A 16,742-nucleotide genomic window follows, 5' to 3' on the forward strand; every position below is an offset into this window, starting at 1 on the left:
CATAAATGCATGCAAAATCTGGGTTTCCATAATTTAGAAAAGGCATAGATTTTCCCCAGTGGGTAATTTTAGTTTCTGTATAGCACAGCCCTGATTAACCCCCACCCTTAAGGAAGAGGGATGATATCACTTCCAGAACCTCAATAAAAGGGAGGACAGTTGTAATTTGCTCGCTGGGCTTCTTCCTGGTCTTGTAACAGCAATGGCAGACAGACAAACCAGCAAATCAAATGTTTATTCAGCCATTAATGTTGCCTCTTCTTCTTTCCCATGTGCTTCAGGCCAACTGCCATTGGTCACCATGGGATATAAATCCAGTCTCTTCCTCTCCTTCTCCTCCTCTTTCTCCCCCTCCCCTTGATAACGGATAGGGCAGCCAGTGGAGTAACTGCAAAATGGAACTAAAATGCTTGCTTTGTCTAGATCCTGATAATATGTTATGAATCCACAAGGGTTAAGCTGACACTACATATAATAAACATACAAAATTTATTAAGGTGTACACATTTTAAAAAGCTTAAAACTCATTTAAAATATTCACAATCAGACCTAAAAAACTTCTCAACATTCATACATAGATGGGTTAGTGCTGTGCAACTGAACCAAACGCGTTTCGGCCCCAAAGGGCCTTCCTCAGTGGTCACAATCCAAAATACAAAGTTGACATACAGTCCAAAAAATACTTACATAAGATGTTAAATATATATGCAGTATAAGGCCAGATGTTATGTCCTTATATATTTATATGTATATTGTTGTTCTATAGGATAGGCCTCAGGTATGGCCAATTAAAGTCCACTAATAATTCCAAATCTGGTAGCATAAACTTGCGTGAGTTGACTGTATGTCACTCCATCCTGTACAAATTCTGGTCAGATCCTGATAATAGCCAAGTGTGGCCTTCTGCACCAGCAGGACTCTCCAAACTGACCCTGAGGGGAGTGTGTCACAGTAGTCTAGTCTTGATGTTACTGCGGTGAAGATCCAGGCGGCCAGATTGGCTGTATCAAGGGAGGGGCCCCAGATGTGATACAAGGGAAGAGGAGACTCATCATGGGGGTGCTGTTACTGCTGAGATTCAGCTGTGCACCTTCAGTCCGTGCACCTTCTGAGTGGCACCAGCCAGCATCGGCAGTGAAGGGGAGAGCTGTGGCTCAGTGGCAGAGCCTCTGCTTTGCGTGCAGAAGGTCCCAGGCCCAGGCCCCAGCAGCATCTCCAGTCACAAAGATCCAGGCAGGAGGTGATGGGAAGGACCTTTCTCTGCCTGAGACCCTGGAGAGCTGCTGCCAGTCTGAGTCGACAATGCTGACCTTGGTGGACCCAGGGGGTCTGACCCAGCAGAAGGCAGCCTCATGTCTGTGTGTGAGCCGGCCCTTGTCTCTAGGCTGACGGCATACCCAGACTGAGCCCCCGCTCTGGAGCCAGGGCGTATCTTCCGCCTCCCCTGGCAGCTCCCATACCTCTCTCGAGATGCCCGCCCTGCCCACAAAAGGACAGGCATGGGATTTGAGGGTCCGCCTCTGCCACAGAATATGCCGTTTCCCGGCAATTTGCCTCTCGCTTTCCCAGTGGGCATGCTGCCGCCTCTGGTCTTCCTGGGCTCTTCCGCTCATTTGCCAGCAAAGCTTGGGTCTAATTGTTGCTGAGTAGGAAATGAAATCCTACCAGGTGGCAATTGACACATGATTCATTCCTGAGCGTAATTGATGAGAAATTTAGAGAATGTTCGCATTGGCCTCTCTCGGCTGCAGCTGGGCTTTCCCTTTCTGAATAAAATCATAGCACTGAAATAAACAAAACAGTTCTTGAGCTCAGACCCCTGCTGGAAGGCAGAACGAGCTCTCCTCAAATCAAGAGCCGGGAGCACGGAGTGGGCTGACAGCAGACGCAAGCTGATGTACAAAGCAAGGGGCTGGAGGTGACTCATACAACCAAGCCAAGCTGCAGAGAAAGGCAAACAAAACAAATCAGATCTGCCCTGCAGCAAAATCCCTTTTTGACTCAATAGTATACTCAACTGTGCCCCAAATGTGACAACATCTAACTGACAGGAGCCTAACAGAAGAGCCGTAATTGGATGCGTCTCCATGCCACCCCAACAGCCTTCCTGTTTCCGTTCCTGATGTCTCCAAGGAAGTGTGTGTAGGAGACCAAAAATATTTCAGATACTGTGGTTCATTGTGCTTTTCTGCTTGAAAGCTGTAATCAGGTGTGCTTTTCAAATGAGCCACTTTTAATTGGGCCACTGGGGGCCAGGACTACCGAAGAAAGGCTAAACTTTGAGGGCAGACTGTTGCAGTGCACTGCATGTGAGGCCACCCTTGAAGTCTATCCAGAAGCGTCAACTGATGCAAAACAGGGCAGCTCACCTATTGGTTACAGCATGCAGGTGGGAGCACATTAGAATGTTTCCAGCGACGCAGTTCTTCCAATGAACTGGCATTTCCATTCCCGGAAGAGAGCGGGTTCAGTCTGGTCAATTCCCCCCTCCCACTGCAGACCCTCACCTTGCTCCCTGTGCTGTTCCTGAGGATCAACTGCTCCCCCCCGCCCCCCAGAAACAACAGCTGAGGATCTCAGTGATCTGTGGCAGGGCGGGGAAATCAGAAAAGCCCCACTCTGTGAAGTCCACGGATAGCTGGATACATGCCATTATTACATTGGCTACCAATGGGCTTCCAGGTACACTTCAAAAAGCTTGTTGTAGCATTCAAAGCCCTACGTAGTCTGAGACTGGTTTACTCAAAGGGCCGCTGTAATGTATCCATCTCAGACCGCGTGCGCAGCCATTTCACCACGCGGTCAGGCGAAGCGACTGAGCTTCGTTCTCAGTAACAATGGGACAAGCGGATCCTAGCTGGCACCTATCGGCAGGCTAGGCTCCTGGCCGAGAGCCTATGGAATTCTCGGCCACTGTAAATAGCCAATCACTTGTGTGGGGGTGTGTTTGGGGAGCGGGGTTTGCGCACATATAAACCAGCCTGCGAGCTGGGTACTCTCCTCTTGTTCTGAGCTGAAATAAAGTATGAGAGCTGAAATCACTAGTAAGTCTCAGTACTTTCCCACCATGAGCCAATTCAGATTCCTCGTGGATCCCCCCTCGTGGATCCATTGGTCACAGTGGGGGCCCGTTCATTTCAACCCCAGCATTGTGGAATCCCGTGCCGGCTATTTTTTGTTTTGTTTTTTGCAGGACAAAAAAAGTAAGGCTGTCCTTTTTAGGTGGGCTTCTGGAAGTTAATTTACACATGGGATTGTCCAGATGTTGGGCTGTTTTGTTTGGTACTGCAAGTCAGATTTTTTGTAAATTGTCTTAAGCTGCCATACTTGATGAGAGATGCAGCATGGAAATTTTTTAAATAAATAAAATAAAATAATAATAAATAAATAAAAATTAAAAAGAGAGAGAAAAGGGCAGTCCTCCACTTTTGGGGAGGCCAAACCATCCTTTCGTTATTGCTTGGGGGGGAACCCAAAACAGGAAGTGTCCACAGGAGCCTTTTGGGGCATTTACTCTGCTGGCAGGAGAGGCCTATGGGAGCCCGGAGAGTCGCTGCCTCCCCCCCCCCCCCAAGTCTGCTGCTCTGCCTCGGCCAGCGGTCTGTCCTGCAGAAAGTTGCACATGAAGCTTTTCCCGTTACTTCATGTCTATATCAGAAAAAGCTTTGCCTGTTCTTATGTTCTTATTTTACTGCCATGGGAAGTGGTGGCAGCTGCAAGCAGAGGCAGCTTCAAGAGAGGAGTGGATAACCCTATGGAGCAGAGGTCCATCAGTGGCTCTGAGCCACAAGGTACAGGTGGAACACAGCGTCTGGGGCAATGATGCTCTGTCTTCTTGGTGCTGGGGGGGGCAACAGTGGGAGGGCTTCCAGTGTCCTGGCCTCGCTGGGGGGCCTCCAGATGGCACCTGAGTTTGGCCACTGTGTGACACAGAGTGCTGGACTAGATGAACCATTGGCCGGATCCAGCATGGCTTCGCTTATGTTCTTATGTTAAACCTGTGTGTGCGTGTGAGCAGGGTGCTGCAGAAAGGCCCAGGAGCCGGGCAAGTAAAAAAAGGATGGCAACTCTGGATGCCACCAAATATTTTCCAGAATTTAAGGTTACCAGATTAACAGATCCAAACCCCTCAGCGTGCCCAGAGTTTCAGCCGAAGTAGAGTTAAGAATGGATGGTTTTTGTTGTGGGGGGGAGGTATTTTGACAGCTGTAGGTTTTCTCATCACTGCATTCTAAAGCCGTTGACATTCTGTGCTCAAGTCATCCAGTTAGGGCTGCTAGTCCTCTGTTCATGGTCCCTGAGAACAATTCAAGGATGGGGCCTGGATAGGAAATGCATCACTGATGTCATGATGTCACTTCCAGTTGAGCAGGCGGCAGTGTCAGGGTGAGGGGGTGGGAAGCTGCCTGCCACGGCAACCCTTAAAAACCCTCCGCAAGACACTTCAGTGGGAAGTGGTGGCAGCAAAACACTGTAAACCTGTGCAGACATTCTCACTGACTCTGCTAGTCCTACATTTCTTCCTGGTTGAGCCCATGAAGCACTGGTGCACTGGCATCATATTGGCATCACTTCTGGTGAAAACCAAAAGTCATGAAGCACTCTAGGATTTGCAAAATGCTATGGCCCCACCCACCTCCTATTAAGTTCTGCAGGCAGCAGGGGAATAGTGGTAGGCAGCACAGGTGCCATGTTGGAGAACCCTGATCGACTGCCACAATCTACTCATTCCTCTGAATTCCAATTTTTTTTAAAAAAAGTCTTTAGCTGTTACCACTGCACGGTGGCTGCGGGTAGACTGCCCACAGGGATGCTCTGCCCACAGCCACCCTGCAGTTTCCCCTTTGAATTGGAGAAAATCAGGTGTTTATTTTTTTTGGCTCAAAGGGGAAAAATTGGGAACCAGGCAAGTCCTGCTTACCTGAACATTTCCACTTACTGTTTGGTGGAAGTGGTTAAGTGCGCGGACTCTAATCTGGGAGAACCAGGTTTGATTCCCCACGCCTCCACTTGCACCTGCTGGATGACCTTGGGCAAGCCGTAGTTCTGATAAGAGCTGTCCTTGAAAAAGAGCAGTTTCTGTCAAAAGCTCTCTCAGCCCTGCCCACCTCACAGGGTGTCTGTTGTGGGGAGGGGAAGGGAACGGAGTCTGTAAGCCGCTCTGAGACACCTTTGGATAGTGAAGGGCGGGGTATAAATCCAATCTCTTCTTCTTCTTCTTCTTCTTCTTCTTCTTCTTCTTCTTCTTCTTCTTCTTCTTCTTCTTCTTCTTCTTCTTCTTCTTCTTCTTCTTCTTCTTCTTCAAAAAAAAAGAGACACCTTTGGATAGTGAAGGGCGGGGTATAAATCCAATCTCTTCTTCTTCTTCTTCTTCTTCTTCTTCTTCTTCTTCTTCTTCTTCTTCTTCTTCTTCGTGCATTTCTGCCGCCCATGCTGGGGAAGATCTCTGTGTGGAGGCAGCCTGGTGGCTCTCAGCTGGTCAAAAAAGGCTTTGATAACCGGATGCATTGGAATCTCACCACCATCTCTCTGTCTTTTGCTGAAGGACTCAGGCACTGAGTCATGCAGCCACCTTCTTTATGCCTTTAACTGGTCAAGCTTTCTCCATCACTGTTTTTGAATTCTGTCTGCTCTGCAACTGCTACTGGCTCAGACGTTTTGCCCACACAAACACGGGGCCTCTGCCCATCTCCTGCACTCCAGAGTATTAGACAAAGGGGAGATGCCTGTCACCTAAACAGACTGTTTTTCTTTTCTTCCTTCCACAGCCATCAATGGTAAACTGTATGCAAACTTGCCCGGGCTGACAATGTACCAAGGAGACTGGGTGAACTGGTACCTGCTGGGAATGGGCCAGGAAATTGATATCCACACCGTTCATTTTCATGCTGAGACATTCCTATACCGAGTAAGACTCTCTACTGGTTGACCAAACATCTGTGTGAGCCTTACATGGATGGCAGAGCTTTTTAACATACTTAACAAGCAGAAGAGCTTTGATGAGCCTTCAGCTCAGGGTGAAAGACTCCCATGCTCTACGGGTGTTTCCTTTAACTGAAACGAAGGCGTTGAATAGGGTCTGCAGGCCCATCATTTCCCAGAAGCACAGGGTGTCAGTTTGCACAAGAGGGTCTGATGATCCGTTTGAATGTCTACAGCCACAGCAGAGTGGTGGAAACACATGCCTTAGGTTAAAGTGGTTATGTTATTCTTTGTTACAAGACCATCAGTTTGCAGAGCACTTTAGATCCTGAGTAGGTAAAAAAAGGGGTTCTTGCCCCCAAGGTGGTTGCAATCCACCATTTTGACAGTGGGGATGACAGCAGAAGAACAGGAAGGGAAGGGAGGGATGCAGATTAGCAAAGAAAGGCCTTTAGCCGAAGGCTTCACAAAAAGAGGAGTTTTTTAGGAGTGGTCTGAAGGATGAGAGAGAAGGGTACCACTTGAGTCATTCTGACAGGATGCTTCAGGAGGAAGGGTCAGGAAGGTGGAATGGTCTTTAGGGGACAGAGTTGCAGGACAAAAGCTTATTATGAGTTGAGACAGATCAGGAGACAGGCACAGGAAGTAGGGCAGGTTTGGCTCAGACAGATCGTGCATCCTGGTCCACCAGTAAAATGCAACTTGCAGGTTTGTGCAGCCTCAGTTGGCCTTGGGACCATGCAGGGCAGGGCAGAGGTCATTTCGGGGGGGATCGCGGGGGATCGTGGTTCCCCCGGGTGAGGTACGGGGGGTGGGGTACATGACGAAGCCCCGCCCCCTGCTTCCGGCCGCCCCGCTTCCGGCCCTCATTCAGCCAGGAGGAGGCAGGAGAAGAGGGAGGGTAAGTTGCTTCCTCCCTGCCTCTCCCCACCCCTGCCTGCCTGGGGCCAGGGAGGGCCTTCGCGGGGCTTCCTTGCACTCCCGCCGGCCTTGCAGGTCCACCGCCGGGCCCCTCATGGGGCTCAGCAGTGGAACTGCAAGGCCGGCGGCGGCCGGGACCGTTGGGGGCAGGGTGTGTGGCCTTATGACACATTTCCGGTGATGTCAGGGGGTGTGGCATATGATAATGAGTTATGCTAATGAGTTCCCCTAGCTCTTTTTCTATGAAACGACCCCTGCGGCAGGGAAAGGAGATTTAATCATTCAGCCTCTCCTTGGTTCTGCTGTTTGGTTCTGTTGCTCTGCTGCTAGTATTCTAAAGGAGTAAAGATGTGTCCGTGGGAAAAGTTTTATGGGGAGACTGAGATGTGTGATCCTGATCTCATCTGTATGAGCCCTTTGACTCATACTGTTTTTACACTGAACCAATACAGAAAACCAGAAAACCAGAGGAGTGGTGGCCCAGTTGTCTTGTGGTTCTAAAAATGTGGTGTAACTTTTTCTCCACTCTCATGTGTGGTAAAATTTGGGGTCTTAAAGAACCCCCTTTCTACATGGCTGGACAGTTGTCTGTCAGCAATCGATGGCTGGTGACATCATGGGAAAGTTATTCCTTCGAGCTGTTTTTAGATATCACAAGACCAAGTGTTATTGTTGTGCTCTGACAGACTTAAATGGCCGCTTGGCTTTTCTTTTCTTTCTAAACTAAGAAACAGGACTAGTGTTTTCCTCCTTGTTGGCTTGCTGGTGGGGTGCCTTGTTGATGCTGCTGAGCTGCTGGTTTGACTGGACTTTTGCTTTGCTTTTGTACTTTTGGCACTTTTATGGGCGTAAAAATTTAGATGGATTAGACTGACCCCCTATGTTTTTATTGCCGTTATAATTGTTGTAATTTATCATAAGCTTTCTTAAGAACTTTGGTTGGGAGGTGGCATAAAATGTATTAAATTAACAGGGCAGAAGGAGGAAATTCTGCCGCAAGGTGTGGACCGAATATCCAAAGTGATCTAGTTCAGTCCAAACATCCCTATTTGGCTTTCCTTTTCCCCTGAGAGAAATGATTTCCTTTTTCTTTTTCTGGACACAGAGTTTCCCCCCTTGAGACCAATGCTTCCCTCAGCATTATTTGTCTCTCACAGCGTACAAATAGCATGTGAAAAAAACAACTGACATTGAGGTAACCGAGATAAACCAAAACTAAATACAAAACTGAGATAAACCAAAACCAGTGGAAAGGATAGGATGCCAAGTCCAGAGGAGCCTAAGGGGCCATATCGACCTGTCCCTTGGGAGAGCAAATGTCCGCACTGCATAGCAACAGAACGAGTCAGTAGCTAGAGCCGAAGCAACACAGCAACCACAGTCTTGTGTGCTGCAGGACTTTCCAGGGCTATTACGTGTGCTTCATTAGCATTTCCAGCGCATTCAGTTTGCATTCTGAAGCACAGCTGTATGTCCCTGTCGGCTTCTCAAAGTTTGTCTTCCTGCAGTCCAAACCCGCGTCTGGTGCGTGATGGAGAAACGTGACCCCAAGCTACTACCCTAGATGTGGCCTGGCTCACTGGTAGGGCTGCCAAGTGGGGGCGGGGGGGCGGTAAACCCCCGCTTTGGAGGCCCAATTTCCGCAGCTGCGGAATCGGGCCCTGGGGGGGACTCTGCCCCCCCCCCGAAGCACAGTGTGGCTGCGTCACCAGAGGTGACGCAACCACGTCGATCATGTTGGGGGCGTGGCCCCGATCGTCGGAGGGAAAACTCTATGGTTTTCCCTCCGACGATCGGGGCCACGCCCTCAACGTGTCGACGTCGTGCGTCACTTCCGGTGACGTCCTGGCGGCGCGCGCGTAAAGCGTGCACACACACACATCCACCGACAGCTCCCGGAGCCCCGCAAGGCTCCCCCGCTGCCAAGGTAAATAGACTTGGCAACCCTACTCGCTGGCTTCTGGCTTCCCTTACAAAGGAAACTTCACATCTCAAATTCAAAGGTGTCGGCCTGCTGCGTTCATCTTGGGCTCTGTGTGCACTCACATTTGGCTCTCTAGAACACGTGGAAGTTCCCTAGCAAAGCATCTTCACATGGCACAATTGTTGTTCCTGGAACGTAGGCTAGAACAGTGATCGCCACCGAGGCACCCGCCAGCGTGTTTCCTGGTGCCCACTTGTTCCTTGGGGCAGAATGTGTGGAGTCTGAAGTGCAGTGGACCCTCCTTGTACACCACTCGTCCACAGGAGACCTAGAGAGATCTCTCTGAGGCCAGTCTTCGTGAGAGAATAACAGCACTTCCAGGCTAGGTCTGTTCTGAATTCAGCAGCAGGGTTCTGAGACTTTGGCCTCCTGGGAAAGAAGGATCTGCAGCACCATAGCTGGAGGCTCATCAGTCTGGTTTTCAGGGCAGCGGTGCAGTCCGTCCGAATGTAGCTGCATCCCTATTCATAGGCAGAGCAGACACTCACTAGATAAACACACTTCTTGAACCAGGGCTTAAATATCCTGAAGAGGAGCAGGGCCGGATTTAGACTTGCTGAGGCCCTAAGCTATACAAAACCCAGAGGCCCCCTACTGGTCTCAGAAAAATTTAAAATATATACGCCTTTTAAATATTTGAAATCATTTTTTATATTGTGTTTTTATTTGAGGCCCCAGCAGATTGCGAGGCCCTAAGCTGTAGCTTATTTAGCTTATGCGTAAATCCTGTTTCTGGGCTCCAGCCAGGGCAGGAGGATGGCTGCTAATCTTTATTGTTGCTGAGGTGCCTCTTCATGGGCCCACTGTATCTGCTGCTCTCGCTCCATGGGGCGAGTGGTGATCTGGCACTCTGAGGAACGGGGCTTGCTGCTCCAGGATCTGGCCAGATGGCAGCACCACTTGGAGCTGAGGCTTCAGGGCCCTTTGACCAAGGTGTCAGGATCCGGGAGCTCTGGGCTGGGGTGAAGTATAGTGGTGCCAGGTGTCCCCCTGGGCCCTTGATCTCCCCCTGGGGTGGTTACTGGCTCATCCTGGTCATCCTCAGACAAGGAGCCCATTCCTGGATCCAGGCCTGGCCAAGGAGAGGTCCTGACAGTAGTTTTGCCAGACAGTGCCTGGCAGCTGGTAGGGGGGTTGTGGTGGGGGGCAGCATCCAGGGAGAAAAATTAAAAAGAAAAAGGCCTCATCAACTTACAGGAAGTTTTATTTATTTATTTATTTCACTTTTTACCCTGCCCTCCCCACCAGGGGGGCTCAGGGCGGCTTCCAAAAACTGATAAGCAGTATACATTTTACAGTAATAGAATAAAATGCATCATTTAAAAACATAGACAAGTTCAGACCACAGAGTTTCTGGCTATTTCTAGAACCACCCTTTGTCACTTCTGGGTAGCTCTAGGGATTGCCAGGAACTCTATGGTCAGGACTTAATTACTTGGAGGTCTCCTGCTATAAGCGGGCAAATGGGAACCCTGCCTGGCAGGTACTGTTCTAGAGGAGGGACTAGGCCCCAAGCTCACTCTTGTTCTACAGTAATGACGCTTCTTCTGATCAGCTTTAGCCAATACCCCTATGCCAGGTGTTTTCCCGAGCAGATATGAGCTTCCCTGCCTTGCAGAACTCTTCGCCCCTCCCCAATGATGCGCAGAGGCAGAATAAATTATTGCCTTGCGAAAGAAATCTTTCAATTATTGATTTGGTCTTTCTTCTTCTTTTTTTTTTTTTTGGTGCAGACTTGGTGCACCCTTTGATGAGATTCAGGTAGCCGGTTCCCTACATTACCCAAATCTGTTCCAAGCTGACACTCACTCTCCTTGTGACAGAGCGGGAAGAGCTACAGAGCAGACGTCGTGGACCTCTTTCCTGGGACCTTTGAAATGGTGGAAATGTTGGTTGGCAACCCTGGGACATGGCTGCTGCACTGCCATGTGGCCGATCACATCCACGCCGGCATGGAGACCCTTTTCACTGTCTTACCCAGGCCAGGTAAGGTAGCCGCCACAGTCACGCAAGGGGCTCAGTCCACCTGGCACAGAAGCTATGCGGCTTCCACGCCTGCTGACTCTGCAGAGCTTGCCAGGCTCAGCTGCGAGCGCATGACTCTGCCGTACAGGCCCTCAGGGCAGAGTCGGTTCCAGGTTTTGAGGGTTCCTGTCTCCCCCCACCAGACATCCCCCAGGGCCCCCACCTTCTCCCACTCCTAAACCCTCCCACTATCTATGCTCAGTTGCGTGCAGTACCTGCACACCCTTTCCCCTGCTGGGACAGGCAATGTCTGTCATACAAAGAAGACAACCCTGCGGGGGCAGCGAGAAGACAGGTAGATAGGGTACTGAGGTCAGCCCCTTCTCTCTCCTGTTAAGTGTCAACCTTTGTCTGTCTCCAGATTGCTACTCTTGGGGCATCTCCCCCCTTCTTCTCGGAAGTGCCACCCCCAGTCTTGCCCTCTCTCTCAGCTAGAGATGCAGTTTGGAACCCACAGCATCACCACTGTGTGCCACATGCCTTTCTCCAGTGATGCTGGGCAAATGGGAGGATGGGTGGCTGACGACTTCAGGCAAACAGCTGGGGAGGGGCACCTAGACAGGCGGCAAGAGGGGAGTGTGGGCCCCACCAGCAGCCCTGGGCCTTGGCAGCTGCCCCACCCCCCCGGGTACGCTGCCACCAGCCCTGTGCCTGGGACTACAAGCCCCCCACCCCCCACCCCAAGAACGAGCAGAGCAGAGGGAACGGTGAGCCCTTGGGGCTGAGCAGAGTTCCAGGGCAGGACGGCCGGGCAGTCTGTCCTGGCTCCCCTAATAGATGCACGTCCCCGGAGTCAGGTGGGGCAGGGGGTCAGCCACGGAGCAGGTGGGCCTGCCCTTCTTCAAGGGGTGGGCAGGCGCTCGAGCTCATGGAGAGAGCTGGTGGAGCTGGAGCTAGCACCCCGGGAGGCGCATGGGGAGGGCTGGGGCCTGTACACGCACCACACCGCCATGCGCGACCACTTCCTGCTCATTTCAGTAGAGTCCCCTGCAGGAACAGCTGCCCCAGTCCAGGTCTCGCCAGCGCACCCAAGGGGGCCCAGGGCACATCCCCGTCTGGCTCCAGACCTGACTCTCCTGCAGTGGGGCCAGGGGGCGTTTGTCAAATGTCCTCCTTTTCTGCTGTCCAGTAAGACACTGCTCCTTCTGTAAACTTATCTCCTGGCAGGTCCAGTGCTCTGGGATGCGGATTCCAATGCAGGTAAGACTTTCCATTTCCCCACAGATACATCTCAAGGGCCCCAGATGGTGAAGGACGTTTCTGTTCTGAGCCACTGGAAGGGTTAGTGTGGTGTACTCCAGTGTGGTGTGGAGGTCAGGGTGCCAGGCGGATTTGAGAGAGCCAGGTTTGAATCCCTGCTCTTCCAAGGAAGTTTGCTGGGTGACCTTGGGCCAGTCACATGTGGTCAGCCTAACCTACCTCAGAGGGTTGTTGTGAGGATAAAACAAGAGGGGAGGGGAGCGATGCCAGCCGCTGTGAATCCCCCACTGGGAAGAGTTGAAGAAGAAGAGATTGGATGTATACCCCGCCCAAAGGTGTCTCAGAGCGGCTTACAAACTCCTTTCCCTCCCCACAACAGACACCCTGTGAGGGAGGCGGGGCTGAGAGAGCTCTTGACAGACACTGCTCTTTTTCAAGAACAGCTCTTATCAGAGCTACGGCTGAAAAGGCAGGGGGTAAAGGAGGCAAATAAATAAATAATTTAACCTAATAGAAGAAATTGGACATTGGGGGGGTGAGGTGTGGGGAGAGTGTCTTATGCCGCAGTTTTTTGGTTCAGAATAACAAAAGAAGTACATTTTAAAATAATATTGTTGTGGCCCATTTACACAACTGTGATTACACTTCTGGGCCCTTGCTGTAGGAGTTGTCTGGATCACTAAAATCTTAGGCCTTGATGCTGAGTCCAGATCCTCTCCCAAGTATGGGGTCTGCTGAGCACCTCCTGTTGCAGCTTCTGCCTCAGGTGAAATCAACTGAGGAAAGTTTTTGTGCACCCGCACACTCTTCATGAAACCTGCCAGTTTGGTGTAGTGTTTAAGAGCAGTGGACTCTAATCTGGAGAGCCAGCTTTCATTCCCCACTCCTTCTTCACATGTAGTCAGCTGGGTGACCTTGGGTCAGTCACATTTCTCTCAGAGCTGTTCTCTCAAGAGCAGTTCTCTCAGAGGTCTCTCAGCCCCACCTACCTCACAGGGGGTTCTGTTGTGGGGAGACAAAGGAAAGGAGATTGTAAACTGCTCTGAGACTCCAAGTGAAGGACACAGTATAAATTCAGTCTCTTCTTCTTCTTCCTCTTCCACTTGCTAAAGTCTGTGAAGCTCAATGTAAACGTGCAGAACTGGAAATTGAGATCTTTTTTGAAAAAGAAAATCCATCAGACATCAGTTAGAGAAATAAACATTAGCATACTAGTATTTCAGAGGTGTATTATTTAATGAGATTCAGTGAGAAATAAAAAAGAAACATGGGTTTAGAACACCATATTTTATCTACAGTCACTCGCAACCAGTTCCTGTGCACACTGACAGTGCAGTCCTAAGCAGAGTTATTTTTCTATGCCCATTGACTTCAATTGATTTAGAAGGGCATAATTCTGTTTAGGATGGCAACGTAACACAGATGCAAGTCCCGCTATGTCCGGTGGGGCTTACTCCCAGTTAAACAGGCAGAAGACAGCAGCCTGCATCTAATCCAGCCTTGTTGCCCCATTTTATTGCATCATAAGTATGTGTAACTTCTAGGCTTTGTCTCTTAAAAAACAAATGCTGAAGTCTTCATACATTTTCTAAACCCAGATAATAAGAGTTTTCTTGATTTGTTACCATGTTACCCATTTCTGCTTTTTGTTTTCATAATTTCTCAGCTGGAGAACTCTAAGAGATTCTTAGGAGCCCTTAAAGTGGGATTCAAATTGGAGTTCCATGTTTAATTATTGGTAGATTAGTAATTATTGTCTAAGTAAAATTAAGGCTTTTATATTGTTATATTTCAGAAATATACCGAAGAGCACAGTTTTAATCAAGTTCTACATTTCATATTCTGAAAGCAGTAAATTTAGATTTGAGAAGAAAGCTATTATTAAGTATATTTCTATTCCCCCCTCTCCAACACTAAATGTCTATTTTTATAGGCATGAAATGTCAAGCACTTCTTTTACGTGGAAAGCAGGGGCTTCATTAAGTAGAGCTCTACCCTAGCCTCCTTCTAACAGGATAGATTTTGAACTCGTGGGCAGTTTCCCAGCCGGACGTAGCAACAGAGTCGTCGTGTCCGCCCCCCCCCACGTATCTGGAGCCCTCAGATCATTCCCGAGAGGGCTGGAGCGCAGCAGGCCTCCCTCCAGATGATTCCTCACAGAGCAGAGGAGGAGGCCTTTTGCTCCCCATTAAGCCACGCTGCTTTCTAAACTGTGACTCCTCTTCCCCAGAAATTCCTCTTGACTCCGAAGACGACTCTGGCCAGATCCTTTTGTTTGGCGCCAAAGTGGCCCCGGGGCAAGTGGAGGTCACCCTCCTCCTCCTCGCCATTGCAGGGATTGTGCTGCTCCTTGTCACCGGCACCCTCCTGGGAGTGATCCTTTACCTCCAGAGGCAGAGGAGGCTGAGGCGCAACCGGCGGTCCATCCTGGACGAAGGATTCAAGCTCATGTCGACAAAAAAACACAGTATTTAGAGGGGGGGGTTAGAGCCATACAGGTGGGAACATCGTGGAGGGTCTTTGGGGGCGGGGGCGGGGAAGGAGAGCAAATGTCAAAACCACTGAATACACGGTCCTCTTAGGAAAGCCCAAGAAGAACAATTCCCAGCAAGCTCCTCTCTTATCTTTGAAGACTTTCCATTGCAGGCGACATGGAGTTGGAGGTGGGCACCTTGCCCCATGGCCAGAGGGGGAAGATGCAGGCCACTCCAGCTGGGACAGTCACACCCACAAGCCGTCCAACTCAGAGTCTCCCCTCTGATTCAGAGCACCCGGGTCGGCCCTACTGCCTCAGTAGCGTAACATTTAGGCCTGTTCCACAGGGTTGTTGTGAGGCCAGAATGAGACAGGGCTAAGTAGTGACTGGCCCAGCCCCGCACGAAGGTCTCTGTCTCATCTTGGCCTGTCGACGGTCCTCACATCCATGAAGTTCAGTGACCGGGCCCCTTGCAAGCAAGTCTGTGACCAGGAGGTACATGAATGCACTACCATACTGTGGAGAAGCAGAGGGGAAAACCTGCTCCCCAGCCGCACTGAACCCAGGGCAAATAGCCTGTGTGGGAGTGGCCTTGGCATCATGAGATACCAAGGTGGGCACCTGGAGCCCCATTACTATGCGAGTTTGACTAAGTGTTTGCCACTTCCAGGATGCGGAATTTCAGCTGTAGTTTATTTTACAACTTCCATGTTGTTTGGAACAGAGATTAATTTGTAATACTTCTGTTAAAACACAAGCTTTTTACCCTAGAATTCTATCTCATTTCCACACACTTCTTGCTTCTTTGGGTTGCCAAACATCTACCTCGGCTTGTTCTGCAACAAAGAATTTTCATTGCCTGTAAAACAGGGACCTTTTCTTCTCCTGAAATTTGGCACGGAAGAACTCTTGGATAAGGAGTGCAGTCCCTCTGAGTTTCATCTTAGCTGGGTGGAAAAGAAACAGACAAAAGTCACAGCTGGAAATATATTTCCCATTGGAACATATGGAGATGAATAAAGAATGAAGAAAGTGGACAAGAGTAACACCCCCCAAAAAGAACATGAGTAACAGTTTTCAAAACTGGAAGGATCCCCAAATGAAAAAAATATTTCAGTATATATTAAAAAAATTCAGTATATCACACTTTCTTGCTCATGTTGGGTGGCCGCCAGTGAAAACACATCCCCTGTTAATTGTCAGCAGGAGCTTAGTGTGTGGTTGTGTGCCCAGACTGTCCCTATTCTGGTGTAGGTCACGTATGGATGGATTCAATCAAGGAAGCCACAAAGGACATAGCCAAAAGGACATAGCCAGAGCCGGGCTGATACGAACCATGCGCCAGACGGGCCCGCCGGAAAAAACAGCCGACTCCGAAGACCACCGGAAGAAGAAGAAGAGCCGAGCCGAAGAACAGCGAGTCCCACCATTGGGTGCCGGTAGGGCAGCCCCCACCCCTGACGATGTGGCCATAGATAGGGATAAATGAAATTGTGTAAGCCGCTCAGAGACCCCTCGGAGTTCGAGCGGGATACAAGTTGAAAGCATAAATAAATAAATAAAATAAAGACCTTCAGTTTGCAAGACCTGAGCAAGGCAGTTAACGGTGGGATGTTTTGGGGGTCATAACCAATGCTCCCTCTAAGCTGTGGAGTCTTGTGAGCAAAAATTGTACTTTGTGAGCTACTGGCATTAACATTGTGAGTGAGCGATTGGGCTACTGCATAAATTAGCTTGCTCTGGAGCCATCCTTCCTGAGCTAAGACAAAAAATGTGTGAACCGGAGGCTAACAAACTGTGAGCTAGCTCACACTAACTCAGCTTAGAGGGAGCAATGGGACTCATAACTAGATAGAGTCACCATAAGTTGGAGGTGACTTGATAGCCCTTAACACACACGTGTGGGTCCAAAGGACAATGTCATCTGTGAAGCACCCTTGGAGGTAATTAGAAGTTTCATGGTGGGAGGAAACAGCTATTTAAGCCTCCAGCACAGATTTGCTTTGTGTGTTTTTGACAGAAGGGGTGGGCCATCTGGTGAAGTGCTTCTGTGATCTGAATAACTTGAAGTATGCTGACATTTTTCTTTTCTTTTTTTTTCTTTCTCTGCTTGCCCATTGTTAATGGGCAAGGTTTATTAGTTTTTTAAAGATATATATATAACAAAAAGAGAGAGAGCCATACACTTCAAAGGTATCCAGCCATTGCCTCGTT

At 49.6% G+C, this 16,742-nt stretch overlaps 1 protein-coding gene across 1 annotated transcript in view; it reads left to right on the forward strand.

The window, feature by feature from the left end:
• The window catches only part of HEPH (hephaestin), an 89,119-nt gene extending 74,592 nt beyond the window's left edge, over window positions 1-14,527 (forward strand). Inside the window, exons 17-20 of the mRNA XM_015423339.1 lie at window positions 5,769-5,908; window positions 10,651-10,813; window positions 12,020-12,052; window positions 14,283-14,527. Coding sequence (XP_015278825.1) covers window positions 5,769-5,908; window positions 10,651-10,813; window positions 12,020-12,052; window positions 14,283-14,527 — 581 coding nt within the window. The remainder of the gene's footprint in view (window positions 1-5,768; window positions 5,909-10,650; window positions 10,814-12,019; window positions 12,053-14,282) is intronic.
• The last annotated feature ends 2,215 nt before the right edge of the window (window positions 14,528-16,742 follow it).

This window comes from Gekko japonicus, unplaced genomic scaffold, assembly GCF_001447785.1.
Source record: "Gekko japonicus isolate JY-2015 unplaced genomic scaffold, Gekko_japonicus_V1.1 scaffold1529, whole genome shotgun sequence".
NCBI classification, from domain to species: domain Eukaryota; kingdom Metazoa; phylum Chordata; class Lepidosauria; order Squamata; family Gekkonidae; genus Gekko; species Gekko japonicus.